Raw genomic sequence first — 21,231 nt, 5'->3', positions numbered from 1 at the left:
TCCATATTTGTATCCATGCCGGCGGAGCTGTCAAATTTGGCAACCTTGCTCGCCCCGGTTTCTTCAGTACCGAACTTCACATGCATGTGAGCGGACGTCTTATGTACTTGCGCTTGATCGGAGCACTTATAAGATACATCCTCTGCTTACTGCTTCCACCCAACTCACTGTTTTCACTATGATTGGTCGTTCTTCTTTTCTGACAAAGTCTGTCGCGAGAAATATCTCTACTAATGGCTTCAGGCGTCTGGCTTCCACCAAGGTACTTAATATCACTACTTTATTCGACATCGTCCTTGCTCAGAAAAAGCTCTCAAGTCTCTTAAAGAGACACTTCAAGAAGTGATCCCGGCGAAACAAGAACAACTTAAGAAACTGGTCAGTCACGCTTCTTCCAAATATAATAGCCTAACATTAGTCAATAGAAAGCCGAGCATAGTCAAGCTGTAGTGGGGGAAGTTAAGGTCTGAACAACGCCTCACGACCATTAAAGCTTATTAACGCGTCATATAGGTGGAGAACATCCTTGGTGGCATGCGTGGTCTCAAAGCCATGCTTTGGGAAGCTTCAGTCCTGGACCCGAACGAGGTTCGCGAAAATTCCCGAACTACAGGTGACCCGACGCTAAAGCATTATCCAGGGCATCCGTTTTCACGGATTGACTATCCCAGATTGCCAAAAGGTGCTCCCCCCAGCACCCGGTGGCAAGGAAATGACAGCTGAGAGCATGCTCTGGCTTCTTCTGACTGGCAAAGTTCCCACTCCGGAGCAAAGCCGTCAGCTGTCCGCCGAGCTCGCAGAGAAGGGAGAACTCCCATCTTTCGTCACACAGCTTATAGACTCGTATGTCCTTGCTATTGCGTCCATCGTCTGTTAATTTAATTTTGTTATTAGCTTACCAAAGACCCTCCACCCCATGACTCAGTTGGGCATGGGTGTTGCAGCTTTGAACCACGATTCCGAGTTCCAGGCAGCCTATGAGCGTGGAATCAAGAAACCGGAGTATTGGACGTACACTCTTGAAGACTGCTTGAACCTCATCGCGAAACTTCCTGCTCTGGCGGCCCGTATTTACCGCAATGTTTACCACCCCGAGAGGCCTCTAGAATCTGTTGACAAGAACTTGGATCTTGTTGGTTAGTATCTGGCTAGTATCATATGCAAAGGTATGCTTAGTGTACGTACAGGCAACTACTCCAACATGCTCGGGTTTGGCCAAAACGAGCACTTGACGGAGTATCTCCGTTTGTACATCGCGTTGCACGGTGACCATGAAGGCGGTAATGCTTCGGCTCACACTGCTCGTGAGTTCTCCTTTGTGTCGATGCTTTGTCCATTTTTCATGAGAACGATCAGACCTCGTCGGATCAACGCTCTCTGACCCGTATATCTCGTACTCCGCCGCTCTCTTTGCACTCGCTGGACCTCTTCATGGGTACGTTTTCAGTCATTGCACTTGTAGTTTAAACTTTATCATACTCCTTCAGTCTAGCAAACCAGGAAGTACTGAGATGGCAGATGGCCATGCAGAAGGAGATTGGTGACAACATAACTCATGAGAACATCAGGGACTACCTTTGGAAGACGTTGAAGAGCGGCCAAGTCGTCCCCGGGTATGTCCCGTGTGTGCTGAGTCTGACAGGGCATGCCCTAATCTGATGTTTAGATATGGGCACGGGGTCCTGCGTAACCCTGATCCCCGATTCGTTGCTCTCCAGGAATTCTGCAAGACTCGCCCAGAGCTACAAGCAAGTCCCATCATTCAGCTCGTGCAACAGGTCAAGATTTCTATTACCGTCATCTCCTAAATCATACTTATCTATCCGCTTAGACGGCCGAGATTGCCCCCGATGTTCTCAAGGAGCATGGAAAGGTGTGTGTGCTCGTGTGCGAGTGGCATAATCCTACTGACGCTATTCTTAAGACGAAAAACCCTTACCCGAATGTCGATGCAACTTCAGGCAAGTCCTTCTTCACATGGCATAGTCCTGGATCCTGAGAATCTTTATTAAAGGTTGCGTGTTGTACCATTACGGTCTGACTGAGTTCAAGTACTACACCGTTATCTTTGGTGTTTCCAGAGGTAAGATACCGCTCACTAACTTTCTCATATCACTGATGTGCCGCAATCTAGCTTTGGGAGCTTTGACCCAATTGGTGTGGGCACGAGGTCAGTATTGATGATGGTTTCCAATAGTGTGAAGGTTCTGATGTATGTGATGGATATAGCTCTGGGACTGCCTCTCGAGCGACCTAAATGTGTGTATCTGATGAAAATGGAACAAGTGATAGTGCTGATCGGTGTTTTTATTCAGCGTATTCAATGGACGCCCTTCAGAAGCTTATCAAGAACTAAATAGACATTACCATAGACGCTGGGATCTCTCTCATGGGTTGCCTCCCTGATTTTGTGTGGGCATCTGGTATTATTTTCGTTGGAACCACATTTATATCCCGCAAAATATGGAAAGACAATAAAACCGCAGCACATGGTAACGTACACTGGAGGGATTCGAAAGAGTGACAATATCATCAAGAAGGTCAAACTAGATCGATCACTAAAAGACGAAAGAGAGACTAGTCCAGAGTCAGCGAGTTCATGACGCCTATGAAGGTATCGGGTACCAAAAAATGACAAGGAGAGGGTAAAAGGGGTAAAGTAGACTGTCTCATAATGAGCTGTCCAGGTATACCAGAGTATCAGAAGCGTCTTGACGTTGGTTGCTGTTGAGGATGGGGTATTTGTTGTGGGTATGGCTGTTGTGGGGGTGGCGCACGGCCAGGGAGCATAGCAGATGGAGGGCCACTGGGGGGACCCGGCATGCGGTGCTGCTGAGGCTGGGGGTGACGTCCAGGAGCGAACCCTTGAGGATAACCGCCTTGAGCAGGACCAGGGGGGATGGACCCTGGAGGTGGCATGGACCCTGGAGGGGGTCCTTGTCCAGGTGCGAATCCTCGTGGAGGGGGGAACCCTTGTGGAGGACGACCGCCCGGGGCAGGTCCTGGCCCTCCTCCTTGGAGATGAGGAGGGGGTGGACCACGGGGTGGGTGCTGCTGCTGCGATGGGCCAGGGCGTGGTTGACTTTGGGGAGGGGGTGCGGATGTTGGACCGGGGTCATGAAGCGCAACAGGCGCCGGTCGACCACCAGGTCCAGGAGGACTGTTGGGCATGGGACCGGGTGCGGCAGGTGGAGGTGGGTTCTTCTCGGCGGCCTTCATGATCTCATCACTGTTTCACGTCAGCGTGGGATAGACATGTGATAAAGTAATGATTGACATACTCGAGAAGGTTCAGTACTGCGCAGAGAACGACCCATTCGACACAGTCCTCGTTTCCCTCTCCCAAAGTCTGCCAGACTGCTTTTTCCTCGGGAGATTTTCCAGTGATGCTAATTCTAGTTCCGCCACCGTTTGGACCTGGGGGGTTCTTCTGTACCTTTCCAAATTCGATGCGCTTTGGGGGTATATTGTGACCGGCATAAGCAAAGTAGAACATGCTCCAGAAAGCAGCATTAGGATTTGGTTTGGATATTTGAAAGAGGGGTAGATCGGGGGAGTCAGGGGATGGCAGGGAGAGCTTGTAGATAGGTGATATGACACCTGTATTTGCAATTGACCACTTTAGATTACGGGAAGCTTCGCATCGAACGGAGCGGGCAGCGGGAGGGTTTGAATGACCAGGGTCGGATGCAGTAGCTTTACCAGGATTCTGGCGTGGGGGGAAAAGCTTTGCGACACAGAGGTCACCTTGGGGAGAGGGAGTCAAAAGGTAATTCTCTGAATTCTAATAAGGAGAGATTAGAAGGGATTTAATATAAGTAATTATAACATACAAAGTTTGTATGAAGGTAAGAGTAGAGAATGTTAGACGGTTGACCTGTTGTTTCATTAATTAATGAGCAATTGGAGTATAAGAGGAGGAAGCTTGCCATGAGGAGTTACTATGAGAGTAGGAAGATGGTTTGGAATAGGCGGATGTGTAGGAGAGGTATATACGGCGTAAATGGCTAGATCACTGAAAATCAGCGATATGAATTTAAGAATAATTGAAACGTACCAGCCATACTGAGGATGATGAGAAGGATGAGGTGCAATGTTAAGCAAGGCTGGCACTCGTTACCATGATGTTCCTTCCAGAAAAGGAATATCATACCTTTCAGTAATTAATTCACTTTTTTTATTTCAAAAATTATTATACTCAGTGCTAGCTCCCTGGGTGACCGGCTGGTCAACGTTCATCTACTCTAATACAGTAGACTCGCTCTAATGTGGATTGTGGACAGTTTTATTGTTATAGGCATATGTTTAAAAAATTGTGACTTGTGACGGAAATGTGATGTTGAGTCACGGAGTGTTTCCTTCATCGATCCTGTCAGTGGCAGTCAGCCCTAGTACGCAACAGCAACGACTTTAGCTTTAATTCTGGTCAAGTGCAAACGATATAGTCTATCGCAGACTTTTGTTCTGCTATCATTATGAAGGGCTCAAGAAATCTTTCGTTAGTTGATTTATTCATCACTACCCGGTATCTATCTTACCTTTTCATGAACAGCTCAACAGGAAGAGTTCTCAAGATTCTTCCTCATCCAAGTCCAAAGATCAAAAATCTATATCTCCTTCGGCAGTAGCTCCTCCACCACCCCCACCAAACACTGGAAAGCCACTTCCTCAACCTGTTTCAACTGGTCTGCCAGGCGCATCAGTTAACAATTCTAGTAATCACTCTCTCACTTCACAAGCACAATCTTCCTCTGGTCGTTCCGCTTCTTCTACTTCAATCGCTCCTGCTCCACCAGATCGCAGGTACCCTTCCACAGTCAACCCAACCCCAATTCCTCCAATCGTCGTTGTTAGCTCAGACCCGACACCTGACCTAGCACCCCGCTCAGGTCCATATAGTTCTCCAGAGCGCAGTACAATTGGTTTAGATGGTAGTTCCACCCCTCCACGCGCCAACACCCTCAATCGTCTACGCTCTGGTCCACGCGATACAATCCCTATCGTCGGAAAACCTCCACGCAAGCAGCGTAGCAGTCGCTTCGTTGTCACCGAAAAGGTTGACATTGAAAAATTGCCTCCTTTCTCAGGTAATTACGCGTTCCGTCTAGACCCGTGTCGCGTTACTAATTGACCCATTTATCCAGATACTCCCCTCACTGAGCGTTCCATTTTATTTATCAAGAAGCTCAATCAGTGCCGCGTGTTGTTTGACTTCAATGATGCGAGTGCAGAGCTTAAAGGTAAACAAATAAAGGCACAGACCTTGCACGAAATGCTCGAGTATATCACTACTCAGAGGAACGTCATCACTGAAAACATATACCCCGAGGTTGTCAACATGGTTAGTCTCTCATCACCCAACATCCATCTTACACTCACCTCTCAAACTAGTTTGCTGTCAACCTCTTCCGATCAATACCCCCGCCCGTCAACCCCACCGGAGATGCTTTTGACCCTGAAGAAGATGAGCCTGTCTTGGAACTCGCCTGGCCTCATCTCCAGATTGTGTACGAATTTTTCCTCCGCTTCGTCGAAAGCCCAGATTTCAACACCAATCTCGCCAAACGATACATCGACCAACCCTTCGTGCTAAATCTCCTCGAGCTCTTTGACTCTGAAGATCCTCGGGAACGCGACTTTCTCAAGACTACCCTACACCGCATTTACGGTAAATTCCTCAACCTTCGGGCCTTTATCCGTCGGTCGATAAACAACGTCTTTTATCATTTCATTTACGAATCCGAGAGACATAATGGCATCGCAGAGCTCCTTGAAATCTTGGGCTCAATCATCAACGGCTTTGCCCTACCTCTAAAGGATGAGCACAAGACATTCTTAACCCGGGTGCTCCTTCCTCTACATAAAGTCAAGAGTCTTTCGCTTTATCACCCGCAGCTTGCATACTGTGTCGTGCAGTTCCTGGAGAAGGATCCAGCCCTAGCAGAGGATGTTATGCTCGGACTACTGAAATACTGGCCCAAGGTCAACTCCCCGAAAGAGGTCATGTTCCTGAATGAAGTCGAGGAAGTACTTGATGTCACCGATCCCTTGGAATTCCAGAAGATCCAGGTCCCACTGTTCCAGCAACTTGCGCGATGCATCAACAGCCAGCACTTCCAGGTCGCCGAGCGAGCCTTGCTATACTGGAACAACGAATATGTAGTCAATCTCATGAGTGATAATTTAGCTGTTCTCCTCCCAATCGTCTTTCCCGCGTTGTATACAAATTCCAAGAGCCACTGGAACCGGTGCGTCTGCCGTTTCTAATAATAGACTACTACTCACGTCTCGTTAGGACTATTCATGGGATGGTGTATAATGCACTGAAGTTGTTTATGGAGATCAATCCGGAGTTGTTTGACGATACGATGCAACACTACAAGCAACGGAAGATCGAGTAAGTTCGCTGACATTCCATGTTGGTTTAAGATGAACATAAGATGACAGGCAGCAACAACATGCTGTTGAGCGATATGAGCAATGGCAGAGAGTCCGCGAGAAGGCAATACAGAATGCTGGCGGGAAGTTGCCCACAGGATTTCAAGAGGTCGAACGTTTACCCCCACCGCCTCCATCGCCTAGCGATGATTCGGATATTCTGGACTTATCGATGGAGCTGAATGCAGTGTCACTTGATGGCGATCTTCCGGGTGACCTTGACGAATCAGGTATCGAACGAGTGCCCATGGCTGACCCTGGATTGGATGTGAGTGGCGTATCGACCATCTACAATCTTGGTGCACCTGTTTACCATGTGGTTTCAGCGTGAGTTTCCCCATATTGGAGGTGATCATTCGCCTGTTTCTCAGAGCCCTCATGTTCGACGAAAGAGCGTTCTTCCTGGTGCGTGCCTTTTCGTATTATTAAACCGCAGTTTAAGCTTATACCTCGTGTTCAGTGGATCCGTCTGTCATCCGCGACCTACAAGCTCATCGGAGCTTGGATGATACTCTTGGAATCGGGGGGCATCATACAAATGGAGCATAACTGCCGACTGCGTATATGATCATGACTGCGAATTGACAAGATACTATCAGACCCACATGACTGACGACATTTTCAATTCAATTCTGCGCTACCTGCCTGTGTTATATTTCTCGACCGACTATCGGGGCTATCTTACTTCGTACGCGGTATGTCATTTTATGTTCTGATGAGCAAGCCTGGAGCGTTTACAGCATTTCGTTATATGCTTCTGAAATTTCGTTTTACCACTACCGTACGATACATATCCTTTATAGAAGTATTTTGGACATTATCGTGACCAACAACATACCAATGTCATTTGTCTCAAGGGTTCATATAGGCGGTGCCATAAGGAGTATGCCGTGTTTATGTAATCGATCTACGTCAGGAAAGAACCCTCTAGAATGCTGAAGGAACGTCCTGGAATGACGAAGAATATCTTTCATATAAAAGGTGTCAGTTCGCGTTGGTTTTCCTTCACTGTTATCTTTTTCCTCAGTCCCGTATAGGTGAGCTCGCAGAGCTTAGACTTCCTCTAAACACATCCTTAATCCTCTCAAGAATCCTAATCTCTTAAAATGCCGGCCAAAGCTATTGGTATCGACTTGGGCACCACCTACTCGTGAGTTTGGTTTAGGGAGCATCATGGATCGTCATACTCATGAAATTATCATTATCTAGTTGTGTCGGCGTTTGGCAAAATGATCGTGTTGAGATCATCGCCAACGACCAGGGTAACCGTACTACCCCCTCGTATGTCTCCTTTTCAGACAACGAGCGGTTGATTGGTGACGCTGCCAAGAACCAGGTCGCCATGAACCCCCACCACACGTAAGTTTTATATTTTTGTATTTTTTCCCCTTTTTCTCGTGCTAACGCGTCTTGGTAGTGTTTTCGACGCCAAGCGTCTCATCGGTCGTAAATTCGATGATGCCGAGGTCCAGTCGGACATTAAGCACTTCCCCTTCATTGTTTTCAACAAGGGTGGTAAACCCTACATCCGAGTGGAGTACAAGGGGGAGCAAAAGGAGTTTTCTCCCGAAGAAATCTCGTCGATGGTTCTCCTTAAGATGAAGGAGACCGCTGAGTCCTACTTGGGTTACAACGTCTCGGACGCTGTCGTCACCGTCCCTGCCTACTTCAACGACTCTCAGAGACAGGCTACGAAAGACGCTGGCACCATCTCTGGAATGAACGTTCTTCGTATCATTAACGAGCCCACTGCTGCTGCTATCGCTTACGGTCTCGACAAGAAAGTCGTCGGTGAGCGCAACGTCCTTATTTTCGATCTTGGAGGAGGAACCTTCGATGTGTCCCTCTTGACCATCGAGGAGGGTATCTTCGAGGTGAAGGCCACTGCCGGTGACACTCACTTGGGTGGTGAGGACTTCGACAACCGTCTTGTTAACCACTTTGCGCAAGAATTTAAGCGCAAGCACAAGAAGGGTAAGTAGTTTTCTTATTTTTCAATTCCAATGCTAATAACGTAACAGATCTCTCTTCGAACCCCCGTGCGCTCCGTCGTCTACGGACCGCTTGTGAGCGTGCCAAGCGTACGCTGTCGTCAGCCACACAAACTTCCATCGAGATCGACTCCCTCTTTGAGGGTATTGACTTCTACACTTCCCTCACTCGTGCCCGTTTTGAGGAGCTGTGCGCGGACCTGTTCCGCAGCACGCTCGAGCCCGTCGAGAAGGTCCTCCGGGACTCCAAGATCGATAAGGCGAACGTTCACGAAATCGTCCTTGTCGGCGGTTCCACGCGTATCCCCCGTATCGTGAAGCTCGTGTCTGATTTCTTCAACGGCAAGGAGCCCAACAAGAGCATCAACCCTGACGAGGCCGTTGCATACGGTGCTGCTGTTCAGGCCGCCATTCTTTCCGGCGACACTTCCGAGAAGACCCAGGATCTCCTGCTTCTCGATGTCGCTCCTCTATCGCTCGGTATTGAGACGGCCGGTGGTGTCATGACCGCCCTCATCAAGCGTAACACCACTGTCCCTACCAAGAAGTCGGAGACCTTCTCGACATACTCAGACAACCAACCTGGTGTCTTGATCCAAGTGTACGAGGGTGAACGTGCACGCACTAAGGACAACAACTTGCTCGGCAAGTTTGAGCTGTCAGGTATTCCTCCCGCACCTCGTGGTGTTCCTCAGATCGAGGTCACCTTCGACATTGACGCCAACGGTATCTTGAACGTCTCCGCATCTGACAAAACTACCGGCAAGTCAAATCGCATCACGATCACGAACGACAAGGGTCGCTTGTCTGCAGAGGAGATCGAGCGCATGGTTAATGAGGCTGAGAAGTACAAGGGTAGGCTTATGATCTTCTATGTTATTTGCATACATAAATTGACTTTGTTATCTTACAGCTGAGGATGAGGCTGCAGCTGCTCGCATTCAGGCCAAGAACGGCCTTGAGTCATACGCATACAACCTCCGGAATTCCATCAGTGACGAGAAGCTTGCTGACAAATTCGAGCCCGCTGACAAGGCGAAGCTCGAGAGCTCTGTCAATGATACCATCTCGTGGCTAGATGCATCACAGGAAGCCTCGAAAGAGGAGTACGAAGGGAAGCAGAAGGAGTTGGAGAGCATTGCCAACCCTATCATGCAGAAGCTGTACGGCGCTGCAGGTGGTGCTCCTGGTGGTTTCCCTGGTGGTGCTGGCGGCTTCCCCGGTGGTGCACCAGGTGGTTTCCCTGGCGCTGGCGAGGACGGTCCTTCAGTGGAGGAGGTCGACTAAAGCAGCTGCCTGTTCTCTTGTTTGACTACGCATTTTACGTCATATCTTCATCGCATTGCACGGTACGAGTGTGTCATGAGCAAATAATGTCCCTACTACAACTTTGTATGCTACATTACCGCATTTCCTAGAATGAATTTCTCTCATCTTCGCATATATTTGTGGTGCAAACGTTCCTTGAATCAGATAAGTATAGATGATGTATTAATGAGTCCTGTCTCAGTATGTCATTTTTAGTCTTGCGTGCGTAAAGCAAGCTCCTACATCTGGAACGCTGAGCGTTCGCGATGGCACAACCACGCTCAAGAACAAGACCCCCTCAACAGATGACAAGGTTCGTTATATCGAAACTTATCAGGAAAAATCAGCACAAAACTAGTCCTTAGGAATATCTACGACCAACTCTTTCATCAAGGGTCAAGTCTCTCCAAGCTAAGAGATGCGATCGCAGCAGGCCGTCTTCTCCAGGCTTCAGATGGCGGTGTCGGTGTACCAGGGAGAAGTCTAGCATGGAAGGCAAGGCGAACGCAGTAAATCAGACTGTATGCTCATACCGACTCCTTTTAGCTGTTCCTCTTGAAGAATGTGCCACTGGAACTTCCGCCTAACGAAATACCAGTGCCTCCGCTGGAGGCTTTACGTGCCCATCGAAAGCAGTACTCTGAGCTGCTACTGGAGAAAATGCGTGCTCCAGATGGATCTTATGATGAGACTTTTGTCGTGCCAGGACTTACCATCCCAAGGAGGAACGCCAAGCCGCCGACAGATTTGGAGACGAACAACCCTCTCAGTTTGCATGATGAGGTACGCAACGCTTTTGCATGTACTCAACCATCGTGTTAATGATGCGCATTGAAGAATCCTTGGAGGGAATGGTTTGCAGCTGTGGATCTCAGGAAGACAATCCAGCAAGATGTTGAACGGACGTGAGTTCCCTTCCTAAAGATTTACAGTCCGTAGTACATCTTCCTCCTGCAGTTTTCCTGATATAGGCTACTTTCGCGACGATGATGTACAGCAGCAACTCACCAATATCCTGTTCCTATACGCTGTCATGCATCCCGATATTGAATACCGGCAAGGCATGCATGAGCTACTTGCACCCGTATACTATGCTGTAGGTATGTGATCCAACCGCTGTTATATCTTCCATGTGTCCGCAGTCTACGTCTCGTCTGCTTGGTCCGCTCATATAACTGTTTTCAAAGCTGAAGAATAAATATCTTTGGCTATAGATTATGACTCCACTGCCGATGACGCTACTTCACCGTCGGACGAATCTGTCTTTCGGGAGGTTTGCTCGCGGACGTGGATTGCAGCTGATTCATGGGCCCTTTTTTGCGCGATCATGAACGGCATCTCCAAGTGGTATGAGTGGCGCGAACCGTCATCTGTCGAAACGTCCTCTGCTCGTGGTCAAGTCAATTTTAAGCCATATATGTCGCCGATTACTCTAGCCTGCAACCACATTCAAAATGATCTTCTAAAATCCGTCGATCCTATTCTTCACGGGGTGTTGCAGAACTCGGGCATCGAGCCGCAGATCTATGGATTGTGGGTGGCTTCATGTTTTTTGAGCCCTCTCAGGCTAATGTGATCGATCACATCGTCAGACGATGGCTTCGCCTGTTGTTCACGCGTGAACTTTCTATGGACGATGCGATGATTTTATGGGATGGGCTGTTCACGAGCCCGATCCCAATTTCTGAGCTCGCTCAGTGGATATGCGTGGCTATGCTTATACGGATACGAACTAAGCGTGAGTTCTCGATATTCTCTCGGGTTGTATTCAGATAGTAATGATATGCAGTTATCCCATCGGACTATAGCATGCAGCTAACTTACCTATTACGTTACCCTCCCTCTCAGGCGGAAGATGGAGCCCCGCATCACGCAATCCTACTACTTCGTCAAGCGTCGTTGCTACAAATGTCCCGTACACCCTCCGCGGGTGCGATTGTGATGACTGAGAACCGCAACCTTCTAAACATTCCCCTGGAAGTACCGGATTCACCTGTCCAAATGAAGCGGAGGGCGCGTCCTCCAACCTCCTCATCAGATTTCCATGGAACTTCCTCTGGGCAAGGAGAGCATATGCGTCAATCTCCCTCATTCCAGATTGGGCTGCCAGAATTGATTGCTCGGGGGCTCATGGATCGCGGGGAGAGCCTTGGGATTAACAAGACTGTAATGAATGCGGTATCCGAACTGAGGGTAAGCCTAGGCAATATCGAGTGTGTGCTTTTCCTGATTTGTGGCATCGTAGCGCAACCTCCCCGAATTGGCCGCGTCTCTGGTTCGCACGCCATCCACGGCATCGGCGCCCTATGCAGCATATCCCTTGCTCGACGAGCAGATAACAGACGACAGGTACGTTTTGGAGAACGAACGCCGCATGGAAACGGAACGTGCTGCAATAGAGCTGAAAGCGCAGAATAAATGCCTTGGTGAATCGATTACTTGGATACTGAGCGTTTTGCAGTCCAAGGAATCATCGGAAGCTAAGGATGAGGATGCTGCGGGAGTTTCGGTGCAGCAAAAGGAAGCTCTCGAGTCACTAGCTTATGTGAGGGATATCCTAGGTGGGGGGGTTAAGGAGATTGACGAGCGCCGTCTGTGGGGGGCGGAAGAGTACAATAAGCGTTTGGAAGGTCAGAGCAAGCAAGAGTCTAGGGAGGCGTCTGTGTCCCAACCAAGACAACGTTCAATAACAACCCCTACAAACGAACATCCACCGCCGCCATTACAGCGGGAAGTTCGAAATTTCACGTCCGGAACTCCTGTGTTTCCTCGGTCAACGACATCTGCTCCATCACACTCTTCTTCGATGGCCTCAAAGACGATTCCTATGGCATTGTCGACTCATAATCGCTCTCAGTCATCGACTGGGGTGTTCTCCGTCAAGCCGATTACGATGCAGCGGACACCTCTTCGCCTATCATCTAATAATCCCTTCCAACGCACACCTGACGCGGGTGGGATTCCGCCTGCGCCCGTCAAGAGCGATCAAAGTCCGAAGGTCCGAAGTGAAGTGCAGCAGCACGACCCGCTGGGAGTTCTCAAATAGATTATTTGCTTGTAGTGGTTACAAGAGATGACGATCGCGCTAATAGATATCTGTGCATGGATTAATATATTTAGATTATGGTATGTACTAGTAGAAGGTCATTGCGGAGGTTGTACGGAATTTGATTGGGCGACCAATGGTGGGAAGGCCATTGGGCGACTCGCGCGTGATTTCCCATTGCAAGGCCTCCGGGTGTCAACAACTTTCCCGTAGCTCATCGGAGTCCCTCATTTATTTTTCTTTTTCGCCGTCGACGACGACAGCATATATGTTCAGGAAGTCGGTGTCCAAGGCGGTGCCTTCTCGGGCTCTACTTTGTTCTCAGCGCGCTTTTTCCACTTCACTCCCCGTCAGGAGAGTCGTCGCGTCTAATCCAGTCAAAGCAGAAGAAGTCAAGGTATATCTCTCAGCTCCCATGTCGCTTTCCCTGCTATTCTGACAGTTTTTAAGTCCTGGTCTTCAGGCAAATACCCTCTCATCGAGCACGAATACGATGCTATTGTCGTGTGAGTAGCGCTCCGGACCATCAAAGAATTATCAAAGTTGAGTATGCGACCCTTTAGTGGTGCTGGTGGCGCAGGTCTTCGCGCTGCCTTCGGTCTTGCAGAAGCTGGCTTTAACACGGCTTGTATAACTAAGTTGTTCCCAACCCGAAGTCACACTGTTGCAGCACAGGTATGTTGCGTCATGTTCAGCAGTATCTGACACACTCATATCACACTTTCAAGGGCGGTATCAATGCTGCTCTCGGTGTAAGTTTACCTTGAGGAGTTTTGCTCTTTTCACTGATGAGTAGCTTGTAGAACATGACGGAAGACGACTGGCGATGGCACATGTACGATACGGTGCGTGTCCTTTGATATGTTACGCTCCCGAGTCGTTTAGTTAAGCTGAATTTCGACAGGTTAAAGGCTCTGATTGGCTCGGTGACCAGGATGCAATTCATTATATGTGTCGCGAGGCTCCCAGATCCGTCTACGAGGTCAGCTTAAATCTTACGTGCTTGTTTCTTTGGCTTATTACTTTTTCCAGCTTGAACATTATGGTGTTCCATTCTCCCGTACCAAGGATGGAAAGATTTACCAACGTGCCTTTGGTGGTCAGTCTTTGAAGTATGGCAAAGGCGGCCAAGCATACCGTTGTGCTGCGGCTGCCGATCGTACTGGTCACGCCCTCCTCCACACCCTTTACGGCCAGTCGCTGCGACACAACACGAATTTCTTCATCGAATACTTTGCTCTGGACTTGATCATGCAGGATGGCGAGTGTGTTGGAGTCATTGCGCTCAATATGGAGGACGGTACGCTCCACCGCTTTAGGGCACATAAGACAGTCCTCGCAACCGGTGGTTACGGACGTGCCTATTTCAGCTGCACGAGTGCGCACACTTGTTCAGGTGATGGTAATGCGATGGTTGCTCGTGCTGGCCTTCCTTTGCAGGATCTGGAGTTCGTTCAGTTCCACCCAACCGGTATCTATGGCGCCGGGTGCCTTATCACTGAGGGTGACTGTCTTTCTGTAAGGTATCTGCATTGTGGCTGACTGTGCATTAGGTTCTCGTGGTGAGGGAGGCTACCTCCTAAACTCTCAGGGTGAGCGTTTCATGGAGCGTTATGCACCCACGGCCAAGGATCTTGCTTCCCGTGATGTCGTGTCTCGTTCAATGACGATCGAGATCCGTGAGGGCCGTGGTGTTGGGCCTGACAAGGACCACTTATACCTTCAGCTCAGCCATTTGCCCCCTGAAGTTCTCCACGAGAGGTTGCCTGGTATCTCCGAGACTGCTGCTATTTTCTCTGGAGTCGATGTCACTAAGGAGCCTATTCCAGTGCTACCTACTGTCCATTATAACAGTTAGTATATCTACTATACTGTCTTCTGGACTGTGGCTGACCTTCCGATAGTGGGTGGTATTCCCACCAGGTACACTGGCGAGGTGCTGACTGTTGACGAGGTGAGCTTGCGGTAGTTGTATTCGTCGCATTCCGCTCATAAGCCGTGGTCAGAATGGCAAGGACAAGATTGTCCCTGGTCTGTATGCAGCTGGTGAGGCTGCATGCGTGTCCGTTCACGGCGCGAACCGTCTTGGTGCAAACTCCCTCTTGGATCTCGTCGTCTTCGGTCGCGCGTGTGCTCATCATATCGCGGAGACCTTGACTCCCGGAAAGGCTCACAAGGCTATTCCTGAGGAGTCCGGCCTTGAAAGCGTGGAGTTCTTGGACCAAATCAGAAATGCAGATGGCCCCAAACCTACTGCCGATATAAGGCTGGACATGCAAAAAGCCATGCAAACCGATGCCGCTGTCTTCCGGTGTGTTCTACCAACTTCGTCCGAACGAAAAGGGATACTGACGATCCTCGCAGCACACAACAGACTCTCGACGAAGGTGTTCAGAAGATTCATCAGATATACAAATCGTTTAACAATGTTGGCATCAAGGATAGGAGCATGATCTGGAACTCGTACGGCCTTGTGTTTATATGATGTTGATTTCTCGCTCACGCGCTCACCTTAGTGATCTCGTTGAGACCCTTGAGCTACGCAACCTCCTACAGTGTGCCGTCCAAACTATCACGGCCGCCGCTGCTCGCAAGGAGTCTCGAGGTGCTCATGCTCGCGAGGACTACCCTGAGGTTGGTATCTACACCACACCTTATGAATCTATCTAACCTATTTGTAGCGTGACGACGACCACTGGATGAAGCACACCCTCACAATGCAACCCGATATCAACTCGCCTAATGTCACTCTCAAGTACCGAAGTGTCATTGGCGAGACTCTCGATGAAAATGAATGCAAGGCAGTCCCGCCATTCAAGCGGACATACTGAGTAGGGTTGTCTAATTCTAGATAGATTATATCTTCTTAACGGGTCAAAATTGCCGTCCACTGTATGCACGAAAAATAAATTCATGTATTTTGACAAAAATGGCAAAAATATCTATATATCAAGTTCCCGTGAAGTTCCCATGGTTGTTGTCTGACCACCATGTCGAGCAGAGCAGGTGGCCTGTACGGTGGTATCCAATTCTCTACTGGCGCAACCTTTAGCCTTTCTTCATCATCTACATCTGCTTCGCCTGCAACACCAACACCTGCAATCAAAGTAGAGAAAGTCGAAACTCCCGCAGCTCCAGAGGCTATTTCAGCACCAGCATCAAGTAATACAGGCAATGATGGAACCAAGGCAGAGGATGGAAGTATTGGAGGAACAGAGTCTGGGTCTGTAGGAAAGCTTTCAGCCGGTATCTCCCCCTCCTCTGCACATCGAGTCTAGAAGCAAAATATTGACCGTTGCAATCATCATGCTACTCCTCCGAACTCGCACAGGGTGGTCCGCTGCGCTTGCGTTTGCCCCCGTCCGTCGTGCACCAGCAAAACCCAAGCCCGCTTTAACTCGCCTTCCCATGGGTGCCAAGGCCCTGCCCACTCCTGCAACAACTACAATTTCCGCTGCCACGCCAGCTTCGGGCCTCTCCGCAACAGCCGTCGTCTTCGCTCCGCCGGAACTGGTAACTACGGATCAACAAGAAGAAGTCAAAGACAACACCGCCCAGAAGGACTCCACTTGGCGCAAAAAGGAAGGCTGGGGCAAGAAAGTCAAACCTCCATCCATGATACTTGATGAAGATATCAATGGCTTCAAGGCTCAGCACAAACGCAGGGCTGGTGGTGGAGGCGGTGGGAGGAAGGGGAAGAAGGTATGTATTTCTTTACCCAACTTGGTGTCTTCATTAATTCTTGATATGTAGAATAAGAATGCCCCAGTTGTGGCGATATGGGATCCGTTGGAGCCTTACGACACTCTCAAGCCAAATGACTACAACGAATATAAAATATGGAAGCAACGTGACCGCGTCGAGCGGGCATCTGAACGTGCGGCTGAAAGGAAGCGTGCTCGTGAGGCTCTCGACAGAGGAAGTGATCACACAGGTAGCGACAGTGAAAGCGAACGCCCAAAAAAGAGTGGTGTGCAAACTAACTCTGGATATGTGGGGAGGTTTAACTTCTGGTTTCAGGGAGATTTGACAATGGGTCTTTCGACAAATGGTCTCGTGCGGATGACGAACGTCCCCGTGGGCTTGGTGCCTCCGATACTCCCGCAGTTCATGTGGATCGCAATATGTCAGGAGAAGAGGCCTTTCAGCGGCGACTTGCGATGTCTGCTGGTGCTGCCGCTCGAGTACCGTCACCGACTCCTGTGCCTGTCGATCATAGCTTATCAGGTGAGGAGGCCTATCAGCGCCGCCTTGCCATGGCCTCGGGGGGTAACCGCACGCCCGCGTTCTCTGCATCTGCTTCCCCTCCTCATCAACCGTCACCGGGCGGCGCCGACGATGAGGAAAGTATCCCTGGACTGTCATCGAATACTCCGCCGTCTGTTTCCCAGAACCGTGACGAAACAGGGGAAGAGGCATATCTACGCCGGCTAGCAATGTCATCGAAGCTCCGTCCTACAGCTTCGCCTTTCGAGCCATCAAGCCGACCACTCGCTCCCGTAATGCAGCCAGCACAACTGGTGATCCCCGTGCCTCCAACGCGTTCTCCCCCTCCGTTGGCATACAACCCCTTTGCACCGCCGACGAATATTCCACCGCCACCACCTCCCCCATCATCTCAAATACCAGTTGCGCTTGAAGACAAGGTCAAGGCTGCTGCAAGTATCGCAGCACGCCTTAGTGCGCTTGCCGCGACTGCAGGACAAGGATCAAGTCTACCTGGCCCACCACCGCAAGAAGACGCTCAAACACGGTATGCTCGAGTACAATTACCATCGAATATGTCTGACAATTTCATCAGTACTGACCCAGAGGGTTTTGCAGCTCGTTTGATGGCTAAGTGGGGGCACAAGGAAGGTCAAGGTTTGGGTGCCGATGGGAGCGGTATTGTAAATGCTCTCACGGTCGAGCAAGTCGCTACCCAAGGCAAAGGCAAGAAGGGTCAAAATCAAACGCAGGGTCAAGGCAAAGTCAAACTAGCTATGGGCTCAAAGATGGGTCGGATCATCAATGACAACGAGGATGCGAAGGGTCGTGAAGACCGTTTAAGGTTTGGGGAGTCCAGTCGTGTGGTGGTACTAACCAATATGGTTGGACCGGAAGATGTGGACGATGGCGATTTGAGAGATGAAATTGGTCAGTCTCAGACGTTTCATTTGTCAGATTTCGATTGAATTTTTTCAGGTGAGGAGTGTTCGAAGAATGGAACCGTCGAGCGAGTTATTGTACATCTGACTCAACCTCCGCCGGCGGACCCAGAGGAATCTGTCCGCATATTTGTATTGTTTGCTGGCCCCTCTGGTGCGTGGAAGACCGTCAGGGAGTTGGATGGCAGGTACTTTGGAGGGAGGGCTGTGAGGGCAAGATACTTTTCGGAAGCTGCTTTCTCCCAGCATGACTTGGATGTTCCAATTGCTTAGCTATTGGATTGGCGTAGTTGGTTGATGTTTGGTTTATTAAAATATTTGAACTTGCCCTGATGATATGATGCTGATACTTAACTTAAGGAATCCTGACAATCGGTCACACCCAAAAGGGTGCAAAGTTATGATTGTAGCTCTACAGTATGGTGAATGCAGTGGATATAAGTCGTTGCGCCATGCATTGAAATTCTGTAACATTAGAAGGGCAGATTGAACAATGGCTAGCGTATCGCTAAACTACCACTCGGCAGTTGATCTTTCAAAATATTTCCGCCGCGCATCGCGGCTTAGTATATGGACTGCAAATTTGCCTGCATCAATCATAGCCCACCCATTGAGCATCCTCCGCTTAGAATTGGGTGGAAGAGGCAGCGGTGGGTCCATAGACAACAGCTGAACAATTTTCAGTTATTGCGAGGTAAGAAGGGCTGAGTAGACACACAGTTTTTCGCACTTGACGTACGACAGCTTCTATCGATCCTCGATTTTCGGTGCCTTCTTTCACCTTACGAAAGGGTGGTTAGCAAGAAGACAAAGAGGACACCAGTAGGATACACACTTGCGCAGTGACTACCCAGTCCCATATACCTCCAGGCTCTTCAACAAGACCTTCACCAGAGTATGTGCGCCCGCGTTTCCGGCGGCCCTTGGGTAATGTTCGATGTAATGGAGGACCAGGAAGAGCGGTGACAGGTCGTTCGACACTACAAAGTCGACGGCTCTAGCAAAGGCGATTTACTGAGTTGCAAAAACAATTGCCTTATCCCGGCGGAGATGTTTTCGGGAAGCTCATGGGTTTTCGGAGCAAGGTGAGGAGGAGTATGCCTAGTTATTGATTGGACTGGACCTTCAGTATCAATGAACCATGGTAGTGGAAGGAGGTGTTGCCCCAGTGATGCTCCTGGAAGTGAATCCAATACGCGATGGACCTGGGCCTGCAACCGCACGATGAATGCACCGAAGAGTTTGCATGCTCGCAATATGTGACTAACTATGTCACGTACTGACAAGTGTTCACGGATCTGTGTCGGAGTTCGATTATATGACGATCGTGGAAATTGGCATTGCTGCAATATTGAGCTGAACTGACTGGCGCACGTCGAGTATGTCCGCTGGCCGGCGAACGAAGTGATCAATCCATAGTCATAATATTCCTTTGCCAATATGAATAGTGCAGTTTACAAGTTGAAGGTCGCAATGCTAAAAGTGTGGATGAAGATATGTATAAAAGATGCAAGTAGTGTGGTATAAATGACCAATAATGATAATACCGAGTTCCAAATGAAATTGTGATGCCGATGATGATGATGATGATGATTCAAAGGTAATATGAGAACAAGATGAGAGATGAAAGTGAAGATTTCAATAGATGTTGTATTCGTTCGTAAACGAGGGCTGGGCCACTGAATACGTCGCATTGTCTTGGTACCCACAGCGGCCTTCAAAGTACCCCGAGCCGTATTTCTGCAAAAACTCGTCCAGCTCGGCTGGTAGGGAGTTGTTCAGATCGTTTCTGGAGACGGGCTGGAACTGAAAGTTGACATCAGAGAATAGCTCTTGGTCGAACTGCGGCATGTGGAGAGTGGAGAGATCAGCGGGGACAGTTGGGGGCCGGAGGTAGTGGGAGGTGGGGATGGGGAGCTGAGAGGGCTGTTCGTAGACAGAGGCGAAGCTCTCGGTAAGGAGATCGGGGAAGAGTCGCTCCCAGGGAAGTTCAGTGAGCTCCCCTGAGAATTGGGGGATACCGGAGTCGCTGGACTCAGCGGGTGAGAGCACATCGCAAGGGACGAGGCCTGCGAGCTCGGGAAATGTTAGGTCATTGAGATCCAGCGATGCAGGAATCTCTATCTCCGGCTTCATAAACTGAGTAGAGGGGTAAGGCGCCGCGGCGGACCGTCGGGCAGCTTTGTCACCGGTGTTGCGACGCGCTTTGGGTTCGTAGCCGTGTAGTTGCTTGCGATGACGCGTCAAGCTACCTGGATCGGTGGTGGCAAACGCGCACCCAGGGTGAGGGCACGTCTTCGAGCGTTCACGAGTGTGTGTCCTCATGTGCGTCTGCAGATTAGACTTCTGAAGGGTCTTGTAACCGCAGTTAGGGAATGGGCATGCATGCATACTGATCAAGATAGCAAACAAATCAGGAACCAGCTGAGATAGTGATAAGGTACGAGCACGTACAGAGCCTCCTTGTGTTCATCGTGAGTACGCATGTGTCTAGGAAGATCTGCCTTGCGGCTTATAGCCTTCTGGCAGACAGGGCAATCAACAGGTGTCTGAAGATAAAATGTCATAAGTACAAGGCGCGGGATGTGAGGTAGGCTGGAAGCGTACCATGTTACGTCCTGCAGCAGGCATATTGTGATAATGTTTAATAGGATAGAAGGAGTTATGAATGATCTATGGAGTGGAATTAAATCCTTGAAGTGAATGAATAGCGAGTGCGTTGTGGCAAATCCACACATCTTGCGCGCTTCTTTTAAAGCACCAAGCGTGCTATGGACATCGAGTATGATTGCTTTTCTGCGGCGCTCATTTCTGCCTTTAAAGGCAAAAAGCGCGAAGCAATCGTGTGCGATGGTCTGAGCATAAGGGACGAGCCACTCGGTTAGCGGGGAAGGCGAAAGAATTGGAGGAGGGTTCGATTGCGTCTCAACACTTTTCATTTTTTGCCTTGTAAGGTAATTTATGGCTACCTTCTCAATGTGGAAATGAGTGGCCCGCACCGGTGTTACGTTCAGGCCTGAAGGCCTGGGGAAGTAGTAGGGTCCCATAGACCCTTCTGAAGAGAGCTCCACCTCGATGCACCGTCAAGGGCATTGAGGTGCTGTCGAGTTTCATTCCATAGTATGAGCCTCAGGACGGCGTTCGCAGTCAATGAAACATTAGAATACTCGGAGCTCGAGGACAATGAAGAACAACAAGACCAAGTTAGTGAAACTTGAACTGTGACTGCCCCCGGCAGCAACATCGCTTACGTTATCAAAGGCAAAAGGCAACGATAGGGGCTACGTCTTGTACTAAACGA

At 49.5% G+C, this 21,231-nt stretch overlaps 9 protein-coding genes across 9 annotated transcripts; 6 read left to right on the top strand and 3 right to left on the bottom strand.

Annotated features, from left to right (window-relative positions):
• The first annotated feature begins 51 nt into the window (after window positions 1–51).
• On the top strand, window positions 52–2,459 carry BJ212DRAFT_1309846 (citrate synthase). The gene is made up of 16 exons (XM_041333953.1): window positions 52–262; window positions 319–378; window positions 426–464; window positions 514–588; window positions 641–843; window positions 895–1,136; window positions 1,188–1,304; window positions 1,357–1,435; window positions 1,488–1,613; window positions 1,667–1,778; window positions 1,832–1,873; window positions 1,925–1,961; window positions 2,015–2,083; window positions 2,135–2,170; window positions 2,230–2,259; window positions 2,316–2,459. Exons 1-16 carry the CDS (start codon window positions 179–181, stop codon window positions 2,354–2,356), a joined length of 1,392 nt encoding a protein of 463 aa, XP_041199856.1. The 5' UTR covers window positions 52–178; the 3' UTR covers window positions 2,357–2,459.
• Window positions 2,454–4,263, bottom strand: BJ212DRAFT_1309845 (uncharacterized protein). Its single transcript, XM_041333952.1, has 6 exons — window positions 4,154–4,263; window positions 4,058–4,106; window positions 3,930–4,007; window positions 3,834–3,877; window positions 3,282–3,784; window positions 2,454–3,229 (listed from the first exon to the last, which is right to left on the bottom strand). Exons 2-6 carry the CDS (start codon window positions 4,062–4,064, stop codon window positions 2,701–2,703), a joined length of 1,161 nt encoding a protein of 386 aa, XP_041199855.1. The 5' UTR covers window positions 4,065–4,106; window positions 4,154–4,263; the 3' UTR covers window positions 2,454–2,700.
• Window positions 4,264–4,475: 212 nt separating this feature from the next.
• On the top strand, window positions 4,476–6,987 carry BJ212DRAFT_1474203 (phosphatase 2A regulatory B subunit-domain-containing protein; the record flags this gene model as incomplete). Its single annotated transcript, XM_041339053.1, has 8 exons — window positions 4,476–4,498; window positions 4,561–5,087; window positions 5,145–5,341; window positions 5,392–6,248; window positions 6,296–6,397; window positions 6,448–6,706; window positions 6,765–6,843; window positions 6,899–6,987. The coding sequence occupies 8 exons, from the start codon at window positions 4,476–4,478 to the stop codon at window positions 6,985–6,987; spliced, it is 2,133 nt and encodes a 710-aa protein (XP_041199854.1).
• Window positions 6,988–7,358: 371 nt separating this feature from the next.
• BJ212DRAFT_1309838 (heat shock protein 70 family) lies at window positions 7,359–9,873 on the top strand. Its single transcript, XM_041333951.1, has 6 exons — window positions 7,359–7,475; window positions 7,528–7,588; window positions 7,648–7,797; window positions 7,856–8,412; window positions 8,460–9,284; window positions 9,343–9,873. Exons 2-6 carry the CDS (start codon window positions 7,545–7,547, stop codon window positions 9,714–9,716), a joined length of 1,950 nt encoding a protein of 649 aa, XP_041199853.1. The 5' UTR covers window positions 7,359–7,475; window positions 7,528–7,544; the 3' UTR covers window positions 9,717–9,873.
• BJ212DRAFT_1309820 (rab-GTPase-TBC domain-containing protein) lies at window positions 9,874–12,923 on the top strand. The gene is made up of 9 exons (XM_041333950.1): window positions 9,874–10,050; window positions 10,103–10,232; window positions 10,284–10,520; window positions 10,575–10,642; window positions 10,695–10,837; window positions 10,952–11,270; window positions 11,330–11,475; window positions 11,527–11,930; window positions 11,983–12,923. The coding sequence occupies exons 1-9, from the start codon at window positions 10,004–10,006 to the stop codon at window positions 12,781–12,783; spliced, it is 2,295 nt and encodes a 764-aa protein (XP_041199852.1). The 5' UTR covers window positions 9,874–10,003; the 3' UTR covers window positions 12,784–12,923.
• A 128-nt stretch (window positions 12,924–13,051) lies between these two features.
• BJ212DRAFT_1420789 (minor succinate dehydrogenase isozyme, Sdh1p) lies at window positions 13,052–15,740 on the top strand (the record flags this gene model as incomplete). Its single annotated transcript, XM_041337629.1, has 13 exons — window positions 13,052–13,180; window positions 13,234–13,289; window positions 13,347–13,458; window positions 13,512–13,535; window positions 13,587–13,628; window positions 13,688–13,765; window positions 13,816–14,287; window positions 14,337–14,636; window positions 14,688–14,737; window positions 14,790–15,094; window positions 15,148–15,246; window positions 15,300–15,417; window positions 15,465–15,740. The coding sequence occupies 13 exons, from the start codon at window positions 13,052–13,054 to the stop codon at window positions 15,612–15,614; spliced, it is 1,935 nt and encodes a 644-aa protein (XP_041199851.1). The 3' UTR covers window positions 15,615–15,740.
• On the top strand, window positions 15,741–18,271 carry BJ212DRAFT_1309804 (uncharacterized protein). The gene is made up of 6 exons (XM_041333949.1): window positions 15,741–16,029; window positions 16,115–16,485; window positions 16,537–16,753; window positions 16,804–17,536; window positions 17,585–17,919; window positions 17,968–18,271. Exons 1-6 carry the CDS (start codon window positions 15,774–15,776, stop codon window positions 18,201–18,203), a joined length of 2,148 nt encoding a protein of 715 aa, XP_041199850.1. The 5' UTR covers window positions 15,741–15,773; the 3' UTR covers window positions 18,204–18,271.
• Window positions 18,272–18,302: 31 nt separating this feature from the next.
• BJ212DRAFT_1309802 (uncharacterized protein) lies at window positions 18,303–19,305 on the bottom strand. Its single transcript, XM_041333948.1, has 5 exons — window positions 19,127–19,305; window positions 18,960–19,053; window positions 18,766–18,925; window positions 18,649–18,711; window positions 18,303–18,599 (listed from the first exon to the last, which is right to left on the bottom strand). The coding sequence occupies exons 1-5, from the start codon at window positions 19,176–19,178 to the stop codon at window positions 18,444–18,446; spliced, it is 525 nt and encodes a 174-aa protein (XP_041199849.1). The 5' UTR covers window positions 19,179–19,305; the 3' UTR covers window positions 18,303–18,443.
• Window positions 19,306–19,568: 263 nt separating this feature from the next.
• BJ212DRAFT_1474199 (uncharacterized protein) lies at window positions 19,569–20,561 on the bottom strand (the record flags this gene model as incomplete). The annotated part of the gene is made up of 3 exons (XM_041339052.1): window positions 19,569–20,322; window positions 20,385–20,479; window positions 20,538–20,561. 3 exons carry the CDS (start codon window positions 20,559–20,561, stop codon window positions 19,569–19,571), a joined length of 873 nt encoding a protein of 290 aa, XP_041199848.1.
• Between the last annotated feature and the right edge of the window lie 670 nt (window positions 20,562–21,231).

Source organism: Suillus subaureus (genome assembly GCF_016647635.1).
Source record: "Suillus subaureus strain MN1 chromosome Unknown BJ212scaffold_1, whole genome shotgun sequence".
Classification (NCBI taxonomy): domain Eukaryota; kingdom Fungi; phylum Basidiomycota; class Agaricomycetes; order Boletales; family Suillaceae; genus Suillus; species Suillus subaureus.
The sequence above is the reverse complement of the archived record's forward strand: the minus strand, read 5'-3'. Positions and strand labels throughout refer to the sequence as shown.

What these genes read in the sequence shown, in the direction of transcription:
- BJ212DRAFT_1309846 (XM_041333953.1), top strand. Translation starts at nt 179, where the DNA reads ATGATTGGTCGTTCTTCTTTTCTGACAAAGTCTGTCGCGAGAAATATC. An exon ending in CTGTAGTGGGGGAAGTTAAG is followed by an intron (nt 465 to 513) that starts GTCTGAACAACG and finishes CGCGTCATATAG; the next exon opens with GTGGAGAACATCCTTGGTGG. An exon ending in CAAGAACTTGGATCTTGTTG is followed by an intron (nt 1,137 to 1,187) that starts GTTAGTATCTGG and finishes GTGTACGTACAG; the next exon opens with GCAACTACTCCAACATGCTC.
- BJ212DRAFT_1309845 (XM_041333952.1), bottom strand. An exon ending in TCTCATAGTAACTCCTCATG is followed by an intron (nt 3,878 to 3,929) that starts GCAAGCTTCCTC and finishes ATGAAACAACAG; the next exon opens with GTCAACCGTCTAACATTCTC. An exon ending in GCAGTACTGAACCTTCTCGA is followed by an intron (nt 3,230 to 3,281) that starts GTATGTCAATCA and finishes GACGTGAAACAG; the next exon opens with TGATGAGATCATGAAGGCCG.
- BJ212DRAFT_1309838 (XM_041333951.1), top strand. Translation starts at nt 7,545, where the DNA reads ATGCCGGCCAAAGCTATTGGTATCGACTTGGGCACCACCTACTC. An exon ending in GCCATGAACCCCCACCACAC is followed by an intron (nt 7,798 to 7,855) that starts GTAAGTTTTATA and finishes GCGTCTTGGTAG; the next exon opens with TGTTTTCGACGCCAAGCGTC. An exon ending in TGAGGCTGAGAAGTACAAGG is followed by an intron (nt 9,285 to 9,342) that starts GTAGGCTTATGA and finishes GTTATCTTACAG; the next exon opens with CTGAGGATGAGGCTGCAGCT.
- BJ212DRAFT_1309820 (XM_041333950.1), top strand. Translation starts at nt 10,004, where the DNA reads ATGGCACAACCACGCTCAAGAACAAGACCCCCTCAACAGATGACAAG. An exon ending in CAGCAAGATGTTGAACGGAC is followed by an intron (nt 10,643 to 10,694) that starts GTGAGTTCCCTT and finishes TTCCTCCTGCAG; the next exon opens with TTTTCCTGATATAGGCTACT. An exon ending in ATGCGGTATCCGAACTGAGG is followed by an intron (nt 11,931 to 11,982) that starts GTAAGCCTAGGC and finishes GTGGCATCGTAG; the next exon opens with CGCAACCTCCCCGAATTGGC.
- BJ212DRAFT_1309804 (XM_041333949.1), top strand. Translation starts at nt 15,774, where the DNA reads ATGTCGAGCAGAGCAGGTGGCCTGTACGGTGGTATCCAATTCTCTACT. An exon ending in TGTAGGAAAGCTTTCAGCCG is followed by an intron (nt 16,030 to 16,114) that starts GTATCTCCCCCT and finishes GAACTCGCACAG; the next exon opens with GGTGGTCCGCTGCGCTTGCG. An exon ending in CGAACGCCCAAAAAAGAGTG is followed by an intron (nt 16,754 to 16,803) that starts GTGTGCAAACTA and finishes TTCTGGTTTCAG; the next exon opens with GGAGATTTGACAATGGGTCT.
- BJ212DRAFT_1309802 (XM_041333948.1), bottom strand. Translation starts at nt 19,178, where the DNA reads ATGCAAACTCTTCGGTGCATTCATCGTGCGGTTGCAGGCCCAGGTCCA. An exon ending in TCCGCCGGGATAAGGCAATT is followed by an intron (nt 18,926 to 18,959) that starts GTTTTTGCAACT and finishes CCTTTGCTAGAG; the next exon opens with CCGTCGACTTTGTAGTGTCG. An exon ending in TACGTCAAGTGCGAAAAACT is followed by an intron (nt 18,600 to 18,648) that starts GTGTGTCTACTC and finishes AAAATTGTTCAG; the next exon opens with CTGTTGTCTATGGACCCACC.